The sequence below is a fragment of the Triticum aestivum genome, chromosome 7B (assembly GCF_018294505.1).
Source record: "Triticum aestivum cultivar Chinese Spring chromosome 7B, IWGSC CS RefSeq v2.1, whole genome shotgun sequence".
Lineage (NCBI taxonomy): Eukaryota > Viridiplantae > Streptophyta > Magnoliopsida > Poales > Poaceae > Triticum > Triticum aestivum.
Window position 1 is genome coordinate 149,072,473 of NC_057813.1, and position 14,071 is coordinate 149,086,543.

Here is a 14,071-nt window from a genome sequence, read left to right on the forward strand (position 1 = left end):
GATGATGATAGTTTGGCTATCCGGACACCCCCTAGTCCAGGACTCCCTTAGGCACCAATAGTGGAATCACGGCATCTCGCATTGTGTGAGGACGTGAGGAGAATACAGTGGCCCTAGTGACTTCTTGGGGAGCATTGTGCCTCCACACCACTCTAACGGAGACATACTTCCCCTTAAAAGGAAGGAACTTCGGTAACACATCCTCGTCTCTATCGGCTCCACTCTTGGTTATCTCATGCCTTTACTTGTGCAAGCTTTTTGTATTGTATCCCTTGCTTGCTTGTGCACTTATTGTTGTTGCATCATATAGGTTGTTCACCTAGTTGCATATTTAGACAACCTACTTTGATGCAAAGTTTAATTCGATAAAAAAAAGCTAAAAATTGTTAGTTGCCTATTCACCCCCCTCTAGTCAACTATACCAATCCTTTTAGGTGTTCTATTGATTCACTTGATGTATATTTTGGCACTCAACTCGCGGATTCCCGATGCGACATTGGGGTAATCTACGCATAGGGGTTGATGCATGTTTTCATCCTTGTTTCTACGGTAGAAATCTTGGGGCACTCTTTGAGGTTCTTTGTGTTGGATTGAATATTATGAATCTGAAGTTGTTTGGTGCATATCATATAATTGACCCATAGATACTTGTGGTGACATTGGAGTATCTATGTGACATTAGGGTTGATTGATATGTATCATATGGTGTTATTTTACTATGAACTCTAGGGTTGTTTGTGACACTTATAGGAATAACTCAATGGATTGATCGGAAAGAATAACTTTGAGGTGGTTTCGTACCCTACAAACAATTTTATCTTATATTCTCCATGATAGGAACTTTGGAGTGACTCTTTGTTGCACGTTGAGGGGTTGTTATAGATCTAATTATGTTATCATTGTTGATAGAACTTGCACTAGTGAAAATATGAACCCTATGCCTTGTCTCCAAGCATTGCAATACCGTTTTCGCTCACTTTTACTACTAGTTACCTTGTTGTTTTTATATTTTTAGATTACAAAAACCTATATCTACCATCCATATTACACTTGTATCACCATCTCTTCGCCGAACTAGTGCATCTATACAATTTATCATTGTATTGAGCGTGTTGGGGACACAAGAGACTCTTTGTTATTTGGTTGCGGGGTTATTTGAAAGAGACCATCTTCATCCTACACCTCCCACGAATTAATAAATCTTAGGTCATCCACTTAAGGGAAATTTGCCACTGTCCTACAAAACTCTGCGCTTGGAGGCCCAACATAAGTCTACAAGAAGAAGATTGCGTAGTAGACATCACCCACCTCCGGCTCATCCCTATAGACGATGCAACCGACTCTGGTGCCTGCGAGCAGGGAGGTCACGCTGAAGAAGATGAGGACGATGGCGTCACTTGGGAGCGGGCGAGCAGAAGATGAACAGAGGCCGATGAGTACTTGGAGACAGAGAGGCTGGAAGCGCGAGCTACGATTCCATGGCCATTGGAGCCGCCGCGAGATGCAGATCGGCGGAGTTTGCAGATGAGACGCCGTGGAGGCGCCCCGAGTAGGGAGGTCGCGTTGAAGAGAGATGGTCACGGGTGCCGTTCGGTGGCGGCCCGACAGCTCGTAGTGGCGCGAGCAGAGCGGAGTCGTGACAGCGATACGCCCATGAATGACTACTGTGCGTGGTGGGTTGGGGGTAGGTGACGAGAGAAGAGAGTAGAAATGATTCGTTCCGGCGTATGTGTTTAGCAGCGAACGATCCTTAAGTTTGACGTGTCCTCCTCAACGACTTTAAGATCCGTGCAAAAAATCAAACGACAAAGGGCCAAATTGCTTCCTTGCACACGTGTGGCACTTAGAGCATCTTCAACCATGTACACCTAATTTGATTTCTCAAATGCCCGCGGACGCGTTTGGTCAGTGACCTAGTGTGTCCGTTTTGAGCCCCTATTTGTCTATCCCTGGAGCCACAATCCTTATTTTCTTTCTCATATGTCCGGTCACTTGCACGTGATTGATGATGATGAAAAGAAAGAAATAAAAAAATGAATAAAGAAAAAGAAAAGGTGGTCCGGGATGGGGTTGCGTCCTACGTGACGGAATGCCCGGGCGCGTCCGCGAGCTCTCATGTCCTCTCTATATTTAAGATTGATATGAGGGTTCGCGGACAGCCCAAGCATATAGGAATGATATGAGGAGTCCGGTTAGGTCACATTTTTCCTTCTCTTTTCTGTTCGATCACTGACCGGGCGCGTCCGCGGGCGTACGAGAGATTGTTTGAGGTGTCCAGCTGTAGATGCTCTTATCATTTAGGTTTGTTTTTTAAGTGAGCATCTTCTTCTGGTACAGTACAGTAGTACACTAATCATCTCTCACGCTCTAGTCCCTGCTTAATGTAAAACATCAACTTTGTAGTTATAATCAAATCCCAGCGAACTTAGGGTGGTCAATGTTGAACGGCAAAAAAAAAAGAGTAGTCAATTTTGAACCGAAAAAAAAAGAGTAGTCAAAAGTGAGAGCACCAGCAGCGAGAAATAAGAAGGAAAGATCGCGTCTGTCCCCAATCAGTTTCCCACTGCCGGCAGAAATGCAAGCACCAAATCGAAACAGCCCGCAGGAGGGGAGTCGAGGAGGAGTAGGGGGGAGTCGGATCCATGGACCTGGCCACGAAACTGGGCGGGCTTCCGCCGTTCCGTCCAGACCGACGGGTTCCACATCGGAGGCGGGGAGCGGAGCGCCGGAGGAGCCGCGGCCTCGGCGCAGGAGGCTGCCCCTCTGGCTCCGGGCCGCATACGAGCGATTGCTTCCACTTCTAGCTAGGGTTTCAACCAACCTCCGAATCCGGCCGCCGCCGTCCAACATCGGCCGAGATGAGGACAGATTCAGCGCGCTCCCCGACGACGTCCTCCGAGGAATCCTGGAGCGCCTCGACCTGCGCGAGGTGGTCCGCGCCCGCGCAGTCTCCACGCGGTGGCGGCACCTCCCCCACCTGCTCCCGCGCCTGCATCAACGTCCGCCACTTCGTCGGAGACAATTCGGCGGTCTTGATCACTGGGAATTCTCCCATGGCCGACGTCATGGAGGCGTTCACGGGCGCGCTGTGCAGTTTACTGTCTGCATGTCCTCCTCCGGCCCAGTGCAAGTGCGCTATCAAGACCCTCAGCCTCCGCTTCTTCCCTATGTCGGACCTGAGCTCCATAGGCCGCGCCGTCGAGGACGCTGTCGCCCGCGGTGAGATTGAATGCCTTGAATTTCACACGTGCTCGCCATACAGTTTACGGACTGGTTTCAACACTGAAGGGCTGCGTGCTGAGCTGGGGCAGCTGTTCATGTCCTTCTCCCGTGCCTGTCCAGTTACCTTCCGGTGGCTCACGATGCTTAAATTCAACGACCTTGTGTTTGGCCATTCTGACGTCACCGATCTCATTAGAGCTTGCGATAGGCTCAGACACCTCACCCTGAGTTCCTGCGGACTGGTTGATCGGCACTCTGTGCTCAAGATCGACACGCCACGCTCCGGGCTCCACGAGCTCTGCTTCATCGGCTTTCGTTGCAGATAGATCGAGTTGATCGATGTACCCAAACTTACAGAAGTGCGGTGCCAATCTTCGCGCTTCGAAAACCCTCCGGTGCGGTTCGGCTACGTTCCGGAGCTTCGCTGCTTGTTCCTCATTTCTCGTATCATAGGCTTTTCGGCGCCACTCGCACTGAGTGGGTGTCTACCATGGAGTTCCAGGAACTTCTCTAATTTGTATCTCGATTTTGGCAGCCAAATGGTGAGTTAATTTCGATGTGCCACATGAGTTTTTGTCTGCATCTGAATATCGTATGTGTTTCTTCTCCAGCAATTTCATCTGTCTATCTGTGTTCCTCTTCTTGTTGCAGATGTGGATTCAGATGGAACATCCGAAGCAGCTCACTTTTACATTCAGAAACCTGACCAATGTGGGGCTTTTTGGTATCTTTCCTGAGTGTGATCTGAGATGGACCATATTTATCCTTGAAGCTGCAGCTGCCCTGCAAAATTTCAGAGTTTGTCTGGTACTTAATCTTCTCTAAGTTTAATCCTCATTTCTAGTATGGCATGTTTCCAGAATATTCAACATTAACAATGTACCAGGAAATTGATCCGATTTTCAGTCACTCATCAAACTCTATTAGAAGTAACTAGAGGACCCGCTGTGCCAATGGCACAAAAAAACCACTATAGCTTGATGCAAAAACCCACTATAGCATAGAGGTATGTGCTAATTGTGTTTGAACTGGTAACCACAGGCTTAAATATCAGCAAGGAGAAGAGTTAAATGCTAAATTGATACATAACTGAGCTGAACAGCTAAAGCTCGAACTTAGCAGTAGTGGAGATTGGGGTGTTTTGGTCACCATTATTACACATAGATGAAACATAGCATCAATACATGGTATTTAAGGCTGGAAATGTGTATCAACTATAGCAGATGAACATGTAGTGATTGGACGATCTACATCCGGATGACCTGATCCTCATGATGTTCTTGGAAGTAATCCACAAGCCTCTGCTCGAAAGTCTCCCGTAACAGTACCGAGTTTCTCCCTTGCCCTTTGGATAGTTCTCAACTGCATCAACCAGGAGACTCACTTGAAGATCTGGCCTCATGAAGTCATAGCGTCATACAAAACAGTCTCTCTTTTTTTATCGCAATTGCACCAGATAACAAGTACTCCCTCCGTAAACTAATATAAGAGCGTTTAGAATACTAAACTAGTGATCCAAATGCTCTTATATTAGTTTACAGAGGGAGTACTTACTTTTTGCAAGGTGGCTGTAAGTAAACCTCAGATATACAGAAATATCGCAAAATATAAGGCATATCATAATTTCTGATGTCCTTGCCCAAGATGTTTACCTTCCCAACAAGTGTTAAATTTTGTTGGAAACATTGGGGGAACGTTGCCGTGGACCCTTTCGTTCCGAGTAGCTGAATAGAGCTTCCCACGCAGGTGAAGATGAGAACCATGCTATTATTTTATCTCATCTCAATAGCATCTAATTTTCATCCAATTAGAAAACTTTGTTTTAGTTATGGAGATGAGAACTCAGTTTGAAGCATATATACTTGGGCTGATAAATTCGTATACTCCTGGCTAATATTATATTTAGAATGGTCAGACAGAATATTTCGAACACTGTGATCAGATTGTAACGTTTCAATTTTTCAAGGAGATTAACCTTTACAAAGTTAAAAGGTTTCACACGAAAATTTTAAAAAAAAGGGTTTCACACGAGATCTGCTGATAAGCAGTAACATATGAGCGATAAGTATATGCTGTGTTCCACTATTGAGTTTTAATCACAAGCAGTTTCAGCTACTATCAATTTCATATAATCATTTTCTCTTAGAATTATACAGGGTCTCAAGGAATATGCCCTGCTAATTAACATATGTAACCATTCTTACCTAGCACAGATTATGTTACTTCCGGTAGCTTGAAAGCTCTGAAAGCATAATCTGTTCTGTCTTGTACACGACTACTGTTTAAACCCTCCTGGTGCATTTGATTTCGAAGCCTTGCAATCGAAACTGAAAAAACACTCTGTACAGAAGTTATTCTTCCACCGAGTGACCTGAGCGAATAGACACCCGTCGCCAAGATCAAGGCCTCAATCCAAGCAACACGGCCATCTTTAGAAAATATGGAGTCCTCCACAAACGGAAGATGGCTCCACTCCCGCTCCGCTCGCCTAGCCTGACCCAGCCCCTCCACCAACCTCGCTGTCGTCGACTCCCCGCTGGTAGCCTCCTCCCTATCCCCTCCCCCTCCCCCTCCTATGGCGACACCCGGCTCGCACTCCCTCTCCGGCGACCGCGTATCCTCCGGGGATGGACGTTGGTTTGACTCGGATGGTGAGTCCTCCGCGCGCTCCTATAGCGAGGCCACCCGCTCACCGCCGGCTCCCCGGAGCGCTGCTCCCGCGCCGCCTCCTGCGCCTGGTCCCGTGGCGGCGACCACGCGGCTGCCTGCCTCGGCCCGCATTGGTCCCCGCTCCGAGGTGCATCGCATCTTGTGGGGCGCCGTGGTGGATGCTGACGGGTTCCAGCATCCACATCGCAGGAACCGCTGCTGCCCCTGAAGCGCGCCTGCGCCGAGCATAACCCAGCAGCGCCCGCGCAGTCCATCCTCGGAGGAGGTCGTCGGACTCAGCTTCTGATGCCTGGACCACCGCCATCGCTTACGTGACTGCACCAATGATATCTGGTGCCGGCGCTGCCTCATCTCTGTCCACGACTCACGCGGTTGTGTCGATTTCCACCGGAGATCCGGCCGCTCCCAATTGTGCCAGTCCAGCCGGCCCTGGTGCTGCCCTTCCACATGTCACCACTCCTCCCCCGCTACCGCCTTCGCTGCTAGCTCTGGCTGCATAGGTGGCTGCCGCTGAACCAGCGCGGGTCATCATGGCGCACTTCATTGATATGGAAGAAGTCGAGAAGGTTCTCTCCCGCGCGCTGGTTGCTACCATCACGGGCAACACGCCGCAGGTCTCCGCCGGCCTCCAAGCTGTCGTGCTGAACGCTCGAGTTCGAGGAAGGTGGCTTCACCGTCGGCGCGCTGGTCGGTGGGGCCGTATACTATGATGATCTCTCATTTAAAGTTTAGGGCTCGCTCGAAAACCTCCATGCTAACGAAGAACTCGCCCCTGTCCATGCTACCCACCTCAAAGGTGGCATCCTTCACGCCTAAAAGGATGCCACCCGAATGGCCTCTAGTCCCACTAGAAGGGAGCCAATGCGAGGCAAACAGGTGGGAGCTCAACCGTTCGAGCTTCGAAAGGGTGAAGTCCAAACACATGGTTTCTTGAATGGCTACGATGTTGATCCTCTCATCGCGCATGTACTCAACAAGTTGGCGGCGCCGGTCATCTTGGCAGAAACCGCAGATGTTCTAGAAGAGTGTCTGCATCAAGGCCTCCATCGGGGGGCTGCTTGACCCTAGGACTAGGGAGGCACTTTGTGCACGCATGGCAGCAGTGCGAGAGAGGGTGCGGCCGCGGATCTCCACCACAGCCGTTGGGGCCGCGGTGTTTGGAGTCTCGATGGTGGCCGGAGCAGGGGTATCCGCCCTAAGAAGACGAGCGCGAGACTCCGCTAGCTTCCGATTGAGTATTTCGCGAGCGCGGATTGCCTCAATTTGAGCCAAGGGAGGGCCTACCTCCCCTCCGAACACAATCACCGAATCCGCTGCGACCTTAGCAAGGTGACCAAGCGGAGCCGGCTCGAAAGCCAAGAACGAACAATTCGAAGAACTGGCAGGGATCACTGGAGTACCTTTCTCGAGGTTCCGGGCTGCCACCCGGATCTCAGCCCCCTCGGGGATGGACGGAGCCAGACTGCCCACCGGCCTAGCCGAGCGCTGCGACGAGAAGTGGTCACTGGGGTAGAGGCAGACCGAACCCGCCTGGAGTAGGCTGCTGCGCGTGGAGGGTGGGGATGTGCGGCCACCTCCACAGACGCACCCGGCAGGGAGGCAGGCGCTATAGGGAGCAGGGGCCAGGCGAGGCACGTCGTGGAGCATAGCAGCGGTGACGGTGCGTGCTGAATCCGCATCGCGTGTCCGCTGAATCCGCTCACGGAAGACAGGATGACGGTGCCTGCGTAGCCCGCAGCCATGATCTGTTACTGCTCCACGTTGCCGCTTGCTTCCGTTCCTCATCCGGCCGCACCCGCTCGCCGTCCGTGCAACCGAACGATGTCCTTGCATCCGAACGGACCAGGAAGGCGTTGTCCGCCGCGTTGGTGCAAATCCAGCGCAGCCGCTGTTGCAATTCGAGACTACTGTGGTCAACCATGGTGAGGCGGCGCGACGCGACGCTGCGAGCGAAACAGACCAGGGCCATGGCCGTGCTTGTTTTAGGGTTTCGCGTTCGACAGGATCCTAGTACAGGCCCATTAAGCTAGCAGGCCCAACTGAATGTCAGATGCCCAAAAAAGCCACCGGAGCAGCGGCCCGAGATGCTAGCGCAGCCTGTACGCGCGATTTAGGTGGGACTAAGAGCAGATCGGACGGCCAAAACCTTAAAAAGTGACGATCCAACGGATAGAAATCCTAATGGCCTGAGAGGGCAGGAAAGATGCTCAGTTATAATGTATCTAAATTGATTCCCGGTCCCGGCTGCTGAGCTGAACTGCAGTGCCAGCCGTCTCCCTCAAGCAGGGCTCTTGATCCAGCCATTCAAGCATACTTTTACAGATATGTACTTGAAGCTATAATTGCTTATGATACTCAATGGCCTCGTCAAGCATAGATGCCTTGTCAGTCTGTAACCCCGCAAAGGCACAAACCAATGGAAACACTAACCCGTAATTTTCTATCACAAACACGAACTCGAACTCAGCAGCCCAAATTCAGGGACAAGAAAGAAATAGAAAAAAGGGGATGACCTTGCTGTAACGCCTTCAGTTTTCACTTTGATCCTGCTCCTCTGCAGCTGTGCCCCAATGAATGGAAGAGGATTGGTAGTTAGGTTTTACTGCTTCGGTTGTCCTCGCAACCCATCCCACGTCCATCACCAGCCAATTGCTGACCAAGCATTGGGGCAACCCACTCACTGTCCCCTGGCCCTATAAGCGAACGGTCCCACCGGTCATCCAACCTTAGCCCGAGGTTGTGCGTGCAAAAGGGATGGACGGTTGTCCAGCCAACAGGGGTAAAAAGGCTAACAGTAAAAACAGGGGTAAAAAGGCTAACAGTAAAACCATCCAGTGGTGGAAAACGCCGCTCGTGCAGCAATTGCTCTAGATAGCCAGGTAGCACAGAGTTTTACAAGTAGAATGCAGACACGCCGCATTGTAATTGGATATGAGGAACACATGGTTGCATAGGAATGATGGTGCAGTTGAAATGGAAGTCGCGATGCTCCATTTGAATTTCGCACAGGGGCCCGTGATTTCATAGGAATCCTGGAAACATATTCAATTACTTTAATCCATGATTTATTTCATGCAGATCTTCCAAAAGCTCCACAGAGGCCTAAACTTGCTTAGATGCTAGTATTGAGCTCGTTGCTAAATTTTAAATGGGAAATATGTTTAACTGCCATTGTTCCTATGTTTTCCTGCATGTGCTGGTTGCGAGTTTAATTGTAACACGTATTGTTCATTTTCTATGTACATGCATGAAGTTGTCTCGAGAACGGCATTCGTGTGCCAAAATAGCAAAGTGCATTGCTGAGAAGACCAATTTGGTGTGGGAGCCATTGAAGGATTTGAAGCACCTGAACTTGAAGGTTCTCCAAATGTCCGGGTTCGAGGAGGAAGACAAGGTGACAAACTACATAAGGCTAGTCATGGAGCGAACTGTGGGGTTGAAGAGAATTGAGCTCCATGGAGAAGAGCCATGCGAGAAATGCGACGACATTGATGACATTGACCCGAGGAAGAGATCCCAGGTGGATGAAGCTCGCAGGCGTTGGATTAAGGAGCGACTCACACATGGGCCCTCCTCATCCGTGGAGATAATAATATGCTGATGGATCTGGTCAAGGAATGCAGCTGCCGGAGTGATGATTGTGTATGACTACTAGGTACTGATAGCCTGGTAATGCTTGATTGGTGTCGACCTAAACAGTGTACTGCAGTCTAGATGCATGCTTTTCTTTTTAGCATGCACTAGTACAAATGACAGTGTCTTGCAACGGGCATAGAAACTCTAAAACCTGATCCATGTGCTATTATATACCATAGTTTATATTTAATTCTGATAAACATCTGCTATTATTGTTTTTCAGAGTATGAAGTTTGGACGTTAGAAAAGCTTTCTTAGCGTTCTTTATCTGATGAAAGAGTAGTGGTTCGTGGAATAATTTGTGGATCATTATTCTTTTTTGGAAAAACATGAATATTCATTTTTTTAACTGAATGTTTTATTAAAACTTGAATGTTTTTAAGGAGAACATTGTTTGGACTTTTTTTATTGGAAATTTTGGCCAGTTTCTAGAAAGTGTGAATATATATAGAACTTCGTACATTTTTTAACTATTTTTACTATGTTGATTTTTTTTAGACAGAGTTTATTGCTTGGTTGGGAAGATTCTAATTTATTTTTTCATTATTTAGGCTTGACCCACATAAAGCACTTCACGTACACACTTCACTTACAGAGAGAACACACACTCTCTTTACCTATATATAAAAAAGGGCACACAGACGAACTCATCTCCCTTCACCTGTTTCCCATTCTCAAGTGTCCCCCTGCCACATGGACCAATTGTCTAGATTTCTTTCCCTAATTTCTATTATATTCTTTGTTTTATTTTATTTTTGCATCATCATGTCATCATGCCATTAAAACGCAAATAAATAAATTGTTTAGAGCTTTGATCTATTTAAAATAAGGGAATACACCTGATGGTTCTCTTTATAACCCATGAACATATCCTCCCAATATTATTAGGGAGCTAGAATAAAACATCCCATTAATTTAGGAATCACTCATAAACACACTTGCAGTTGAATTTCCTTTTGATTCCAAATATTTTAAATCCATGTGATATTCTCCAAATAGTACTTTCAAGTTGTGGTGCTTTGATTTGCCAAATTCCAGCTTGATTTGAATTTATTTGACCCTTCAAGCTTCACCCGCCCCCTTCGAGCTTGTGCCAGATTCTCTTCTAGATTCCGCTAGATGAGTGGCAAACTCAACGTGCGTGCCAGCAGTAGAATCACCTGAAATCATTGTACTGTGAAGAATTAGATGCGTGGGGAATTGGGCACAGCCACAAGTGCCGCATAACTTAATTTGAAGAAAATTATTTTAGCTGAAGACTTTGAAATATGTTCCTTAAGATGAACTCACTGGGGAATTAACTGTACAATACAATTGTTGCGCAAATGCTTGTTTAAAAAAATTGTTGTGCAAATGAGGTATCAGAGAGTCAAGTGTGCTCAGTGAATAATTTCGAAAGAAAGGAATAGATCAAAAATGGGCAAGTGCTTTAGATCTCGCCTAAAAACAACAATTTGTCTAGGATTGACTTAAGAAAAGATCAAACGCGCGGTAAGAAAACAAAAGAAATTGACACCAGAAACGGTTAATGATTATAGACCGATATCTTTGTTAAACTGTGTGCTCAAGGTCATTACGAAGATTCTAGCAGAAAGGCTTCAAAGATGGATACTTAAAGTGGTACATGGCAATCAATATGGCTTTATTAAATCTCGGACAATACAAGATTGTCTAGGCTGGGCTTTCGAATACTTGCATCAATGCAAGCACTCTGGCAAGGAAATAGTCATTTTAAAACTTGACTTTGAAAAGGCTTTCGACACTATGGAACACTCGTTCATTTTAAACATGCTCAAGTGCAAGGGGTTTGATGACAGATGGTGCATGTGGATTAAAATGCTGCTTGACTTGGGATCTTCTTCAATACTTCTCAATGGAATACCTGGCACGGAATTTAAATGCAAGTGGGGGGGGGGGGTGACACGAGGGGACCCGATATCACCATTACTCCATTACTATTCATGTTGGCAGTAGATCTTCTACAGTCTTTAATTAACAAGGCTTAGTCCGAAGGGCTCATTACACTCCCAATCAACCAACCGGCATCGGAAAACTTCCCAGTTATCCAATATGCCGATGATACGTTAATTGTCCTTCCAGCCAATCGTGATGAGCTCAAAACAATTAAGGCGATACTGGACTCCTACGCCCGAGCTACTGGTCTGAAATTTAATTACAGCAAATGTCAATTAATGCCAATTAATGTGGCAGCTCAAAAAGCTACGGATCTGGCCAGCGTGTTAGGCTGCCAAGTTGGAAAAATGCCGTTCACGTATCTAGGGCTATCACTCGGGACTACCAGACCCACAGTGAAAGATTTGATGCCGCTAGTGGATAGAATCGAATGAAGGTTGACGGGAACTGCTATCTGGCTATCATATGGGGAACGAGTGCAGTTAATCAATTCTGCTCTCTACTCGCTACTCTCCTTTGCCATGTGCGTACTAAAACTCCCTCTGAAGTTAATAGAGATCTTTGACAGAGCGAGAAGACACTGCTTATGGAGGAAAGAAATTGATAGAGATGCTAAAACTCATTCTCTTGCTGCGTGGAATATGGTCTGCCGCCCTAAGAAAAGAGGAGGGCTTGGTGTCCTAAATTTACAAATTCAAAATAAGGCCCTATTGCTCAAATACGTACATAAGTTCATGCACAAACAAGATACACCATGGGTGATGATAGTCTAGGATGCCTATTATGATGAAACTCCTCCCCTTTCAAAACCTAGTTGTGGTTCATTCTGGTGGCGAGATGTGTTCTCATTGATGGATATCTATCGTGGGATTACTTCTTGTATTCCAGCAGCGGGTGATACTATACTTTCGTGGAAAGATGTTTGGCTGGAAGACCGACCGCTGATGAACACGCACGAGCATTTGTTCTCCTACACAAACAATGAGGATATTTAATTGGCCCAATTCTACAACAACAGCACACCTACGGAGAACTTTGTGTTGCCATTATCAATGGAAGCCCAGACCGAACTAGATGATTTGCAGGCTATGATGGCAGGAATCAACTTGGAACCTATGGCCACTGATGAATGGATCTTGTGTTGGGGGGACACAAAATACAAACCAAAAAAGCTATATAACTTCATGTTCAAAAATGTGTTAGCACCACAGTTCCTCACCTTGATTTGGAAGACAAAATGCATCATGGGACATAAGGTTTTTGCCTGGCTGATGCTACTCGACAGAGTCAATACCAGAGATATGCTTTTGAGAAGACACTTTAACATTGGTGATGATCATGATTGCCCTCTTTGCAACATGGGGGTCCTAGAAACTAATGAACATCTTTTCTACGATTGTCCCTTTGCCATTAGATGTTGGGAGATAATTAGTATTAACTGGAACAATCAGCTGGAAATGCAACAAAATATGATCAAGCTAGGGCAAGCTGGCAAAGGCCAATTCAAAGAAGCGACCATCTTGGCATCCTGGAATATCTGGAAGCAGAGAAATAAAGTGGTGTTTGATGGTGAGACGGCCACCCATTTTGACTGGCTTAGGAAGCTCGAGGAAGACTTTGTGATTTTGGGCTATAGAATCAACTCTCAAAACCTGACCTTTTTTGAAGGATTCAGGAACTCTCTTACAACATAAACACACTCCTCCCTCTAGTAGGCTTTGTAGTTACTCTGAGAGGGACTTCCCAAAGGGGCTTGTCTCATTTCCTGTAATATCCATGTAAAACCCCATGTTGATTTGTTACCGCAAGATGAACTAATGAAATGCTACTAAGACGAGGAGCACACTGATCGTTCGTCTTGGCGAGAACCACCGGCTACGATGACAGCGGTGGAAGATGATCCGTCCGTCTAAAAGGAATGTGAGGACTTAGAACTAGCGGTCGTGAATCATGTCCTTCTCCATCGAACACGAGGCAAAGGTGATTCAACACTGGATAGGGTTCCTGCCCGAGAGATAGAGCTCAAGGCAAGAGAGGAAGGAACTAAGTGAGCATGATGACGTCTATCTATAGACCAAGTGGGTTCTCATGACGGCACCATTCCAAATACCACAGACAATATGTGCTGACAGTTGAGATCATGGATACATGTCAACAGGTTAGATGATATGCCGCCTCAGTTTTCGGAGGTGCTCATAGGGCTAGGGTGTGCGTGTGTGCGTTCATAGGGATAAGTGTATGCGCGTATATATGAGCGCCTGTGTCTGTACTGATGCTCAAAAAAAAAGAAAACAGGTTAGATGGCAAGTGTCTCATCAGAGCGGAATACACTGTAAATATGCGAGGCACTAAATAAAGGACGCCAATATATGACGTTCGTTCCCCAAGGGAGGTGGTCCTGGCGAACCATTAGTTCGCGCTGGATGCAATAACCCAGCGAACAAATTCGTTCGCTCCCAGGAACCCACCCTAACGAACGATCCTGGAATACAGCAGCGCCAACACATGGTCGGTACAGACTTTATCATCATATGGACCTGGGAGCCAAAATGAATATCCGCCAATGCACAGGCTATGCTAGTTCTGACACGTACAGCCACATGTTCAGTGCCTAGCTATGTCAGTTCTT

At 47.1% G+C, this 14,071-nt stretch overlaps 1 protein-coding gene across 2 annotated transcripts; it reads left to right on the forward strand.

The window, feature by feature from the left end:
- Window positions 1-2,573: 2,573 nt before the first annotated feature.
- LOC123162992 (uncharacterized) lies at window positions 2,574-9,854 on the forward strand. 2 transcript variants are annotated; one of them, XM_044580745.1, is made up of 2 exons: window positions 2,574-4,029; window positions 9,146-9,854. In XM_044580745.1, the coding sequence occupies exon 1, from the start codon at window positions 2,859-2,861 to the stop codon at window positions 3,546-3,548; it is 690 nt and encodes a 229-aa protein (XP_044436680.1). In that variant the 5' UTR covers window positions 2,574-2,858; the 3' UTR covers window positions 3,549-4,029; window positions 9,146-9,854. The 2 variants fall into 2 exon arrangements, with proteins under 2 accessions (XP_044436680.1, XP_044436679.1); XM_044580744.1 differs by lacking the exon at window positions 9,146-9,854 and having other exon boundaries at window positions 2,574-3,764; window positions 3,874-4,850.
- Window positions 9,855-14,071: the final 4,217 nt, after the last annotated feature.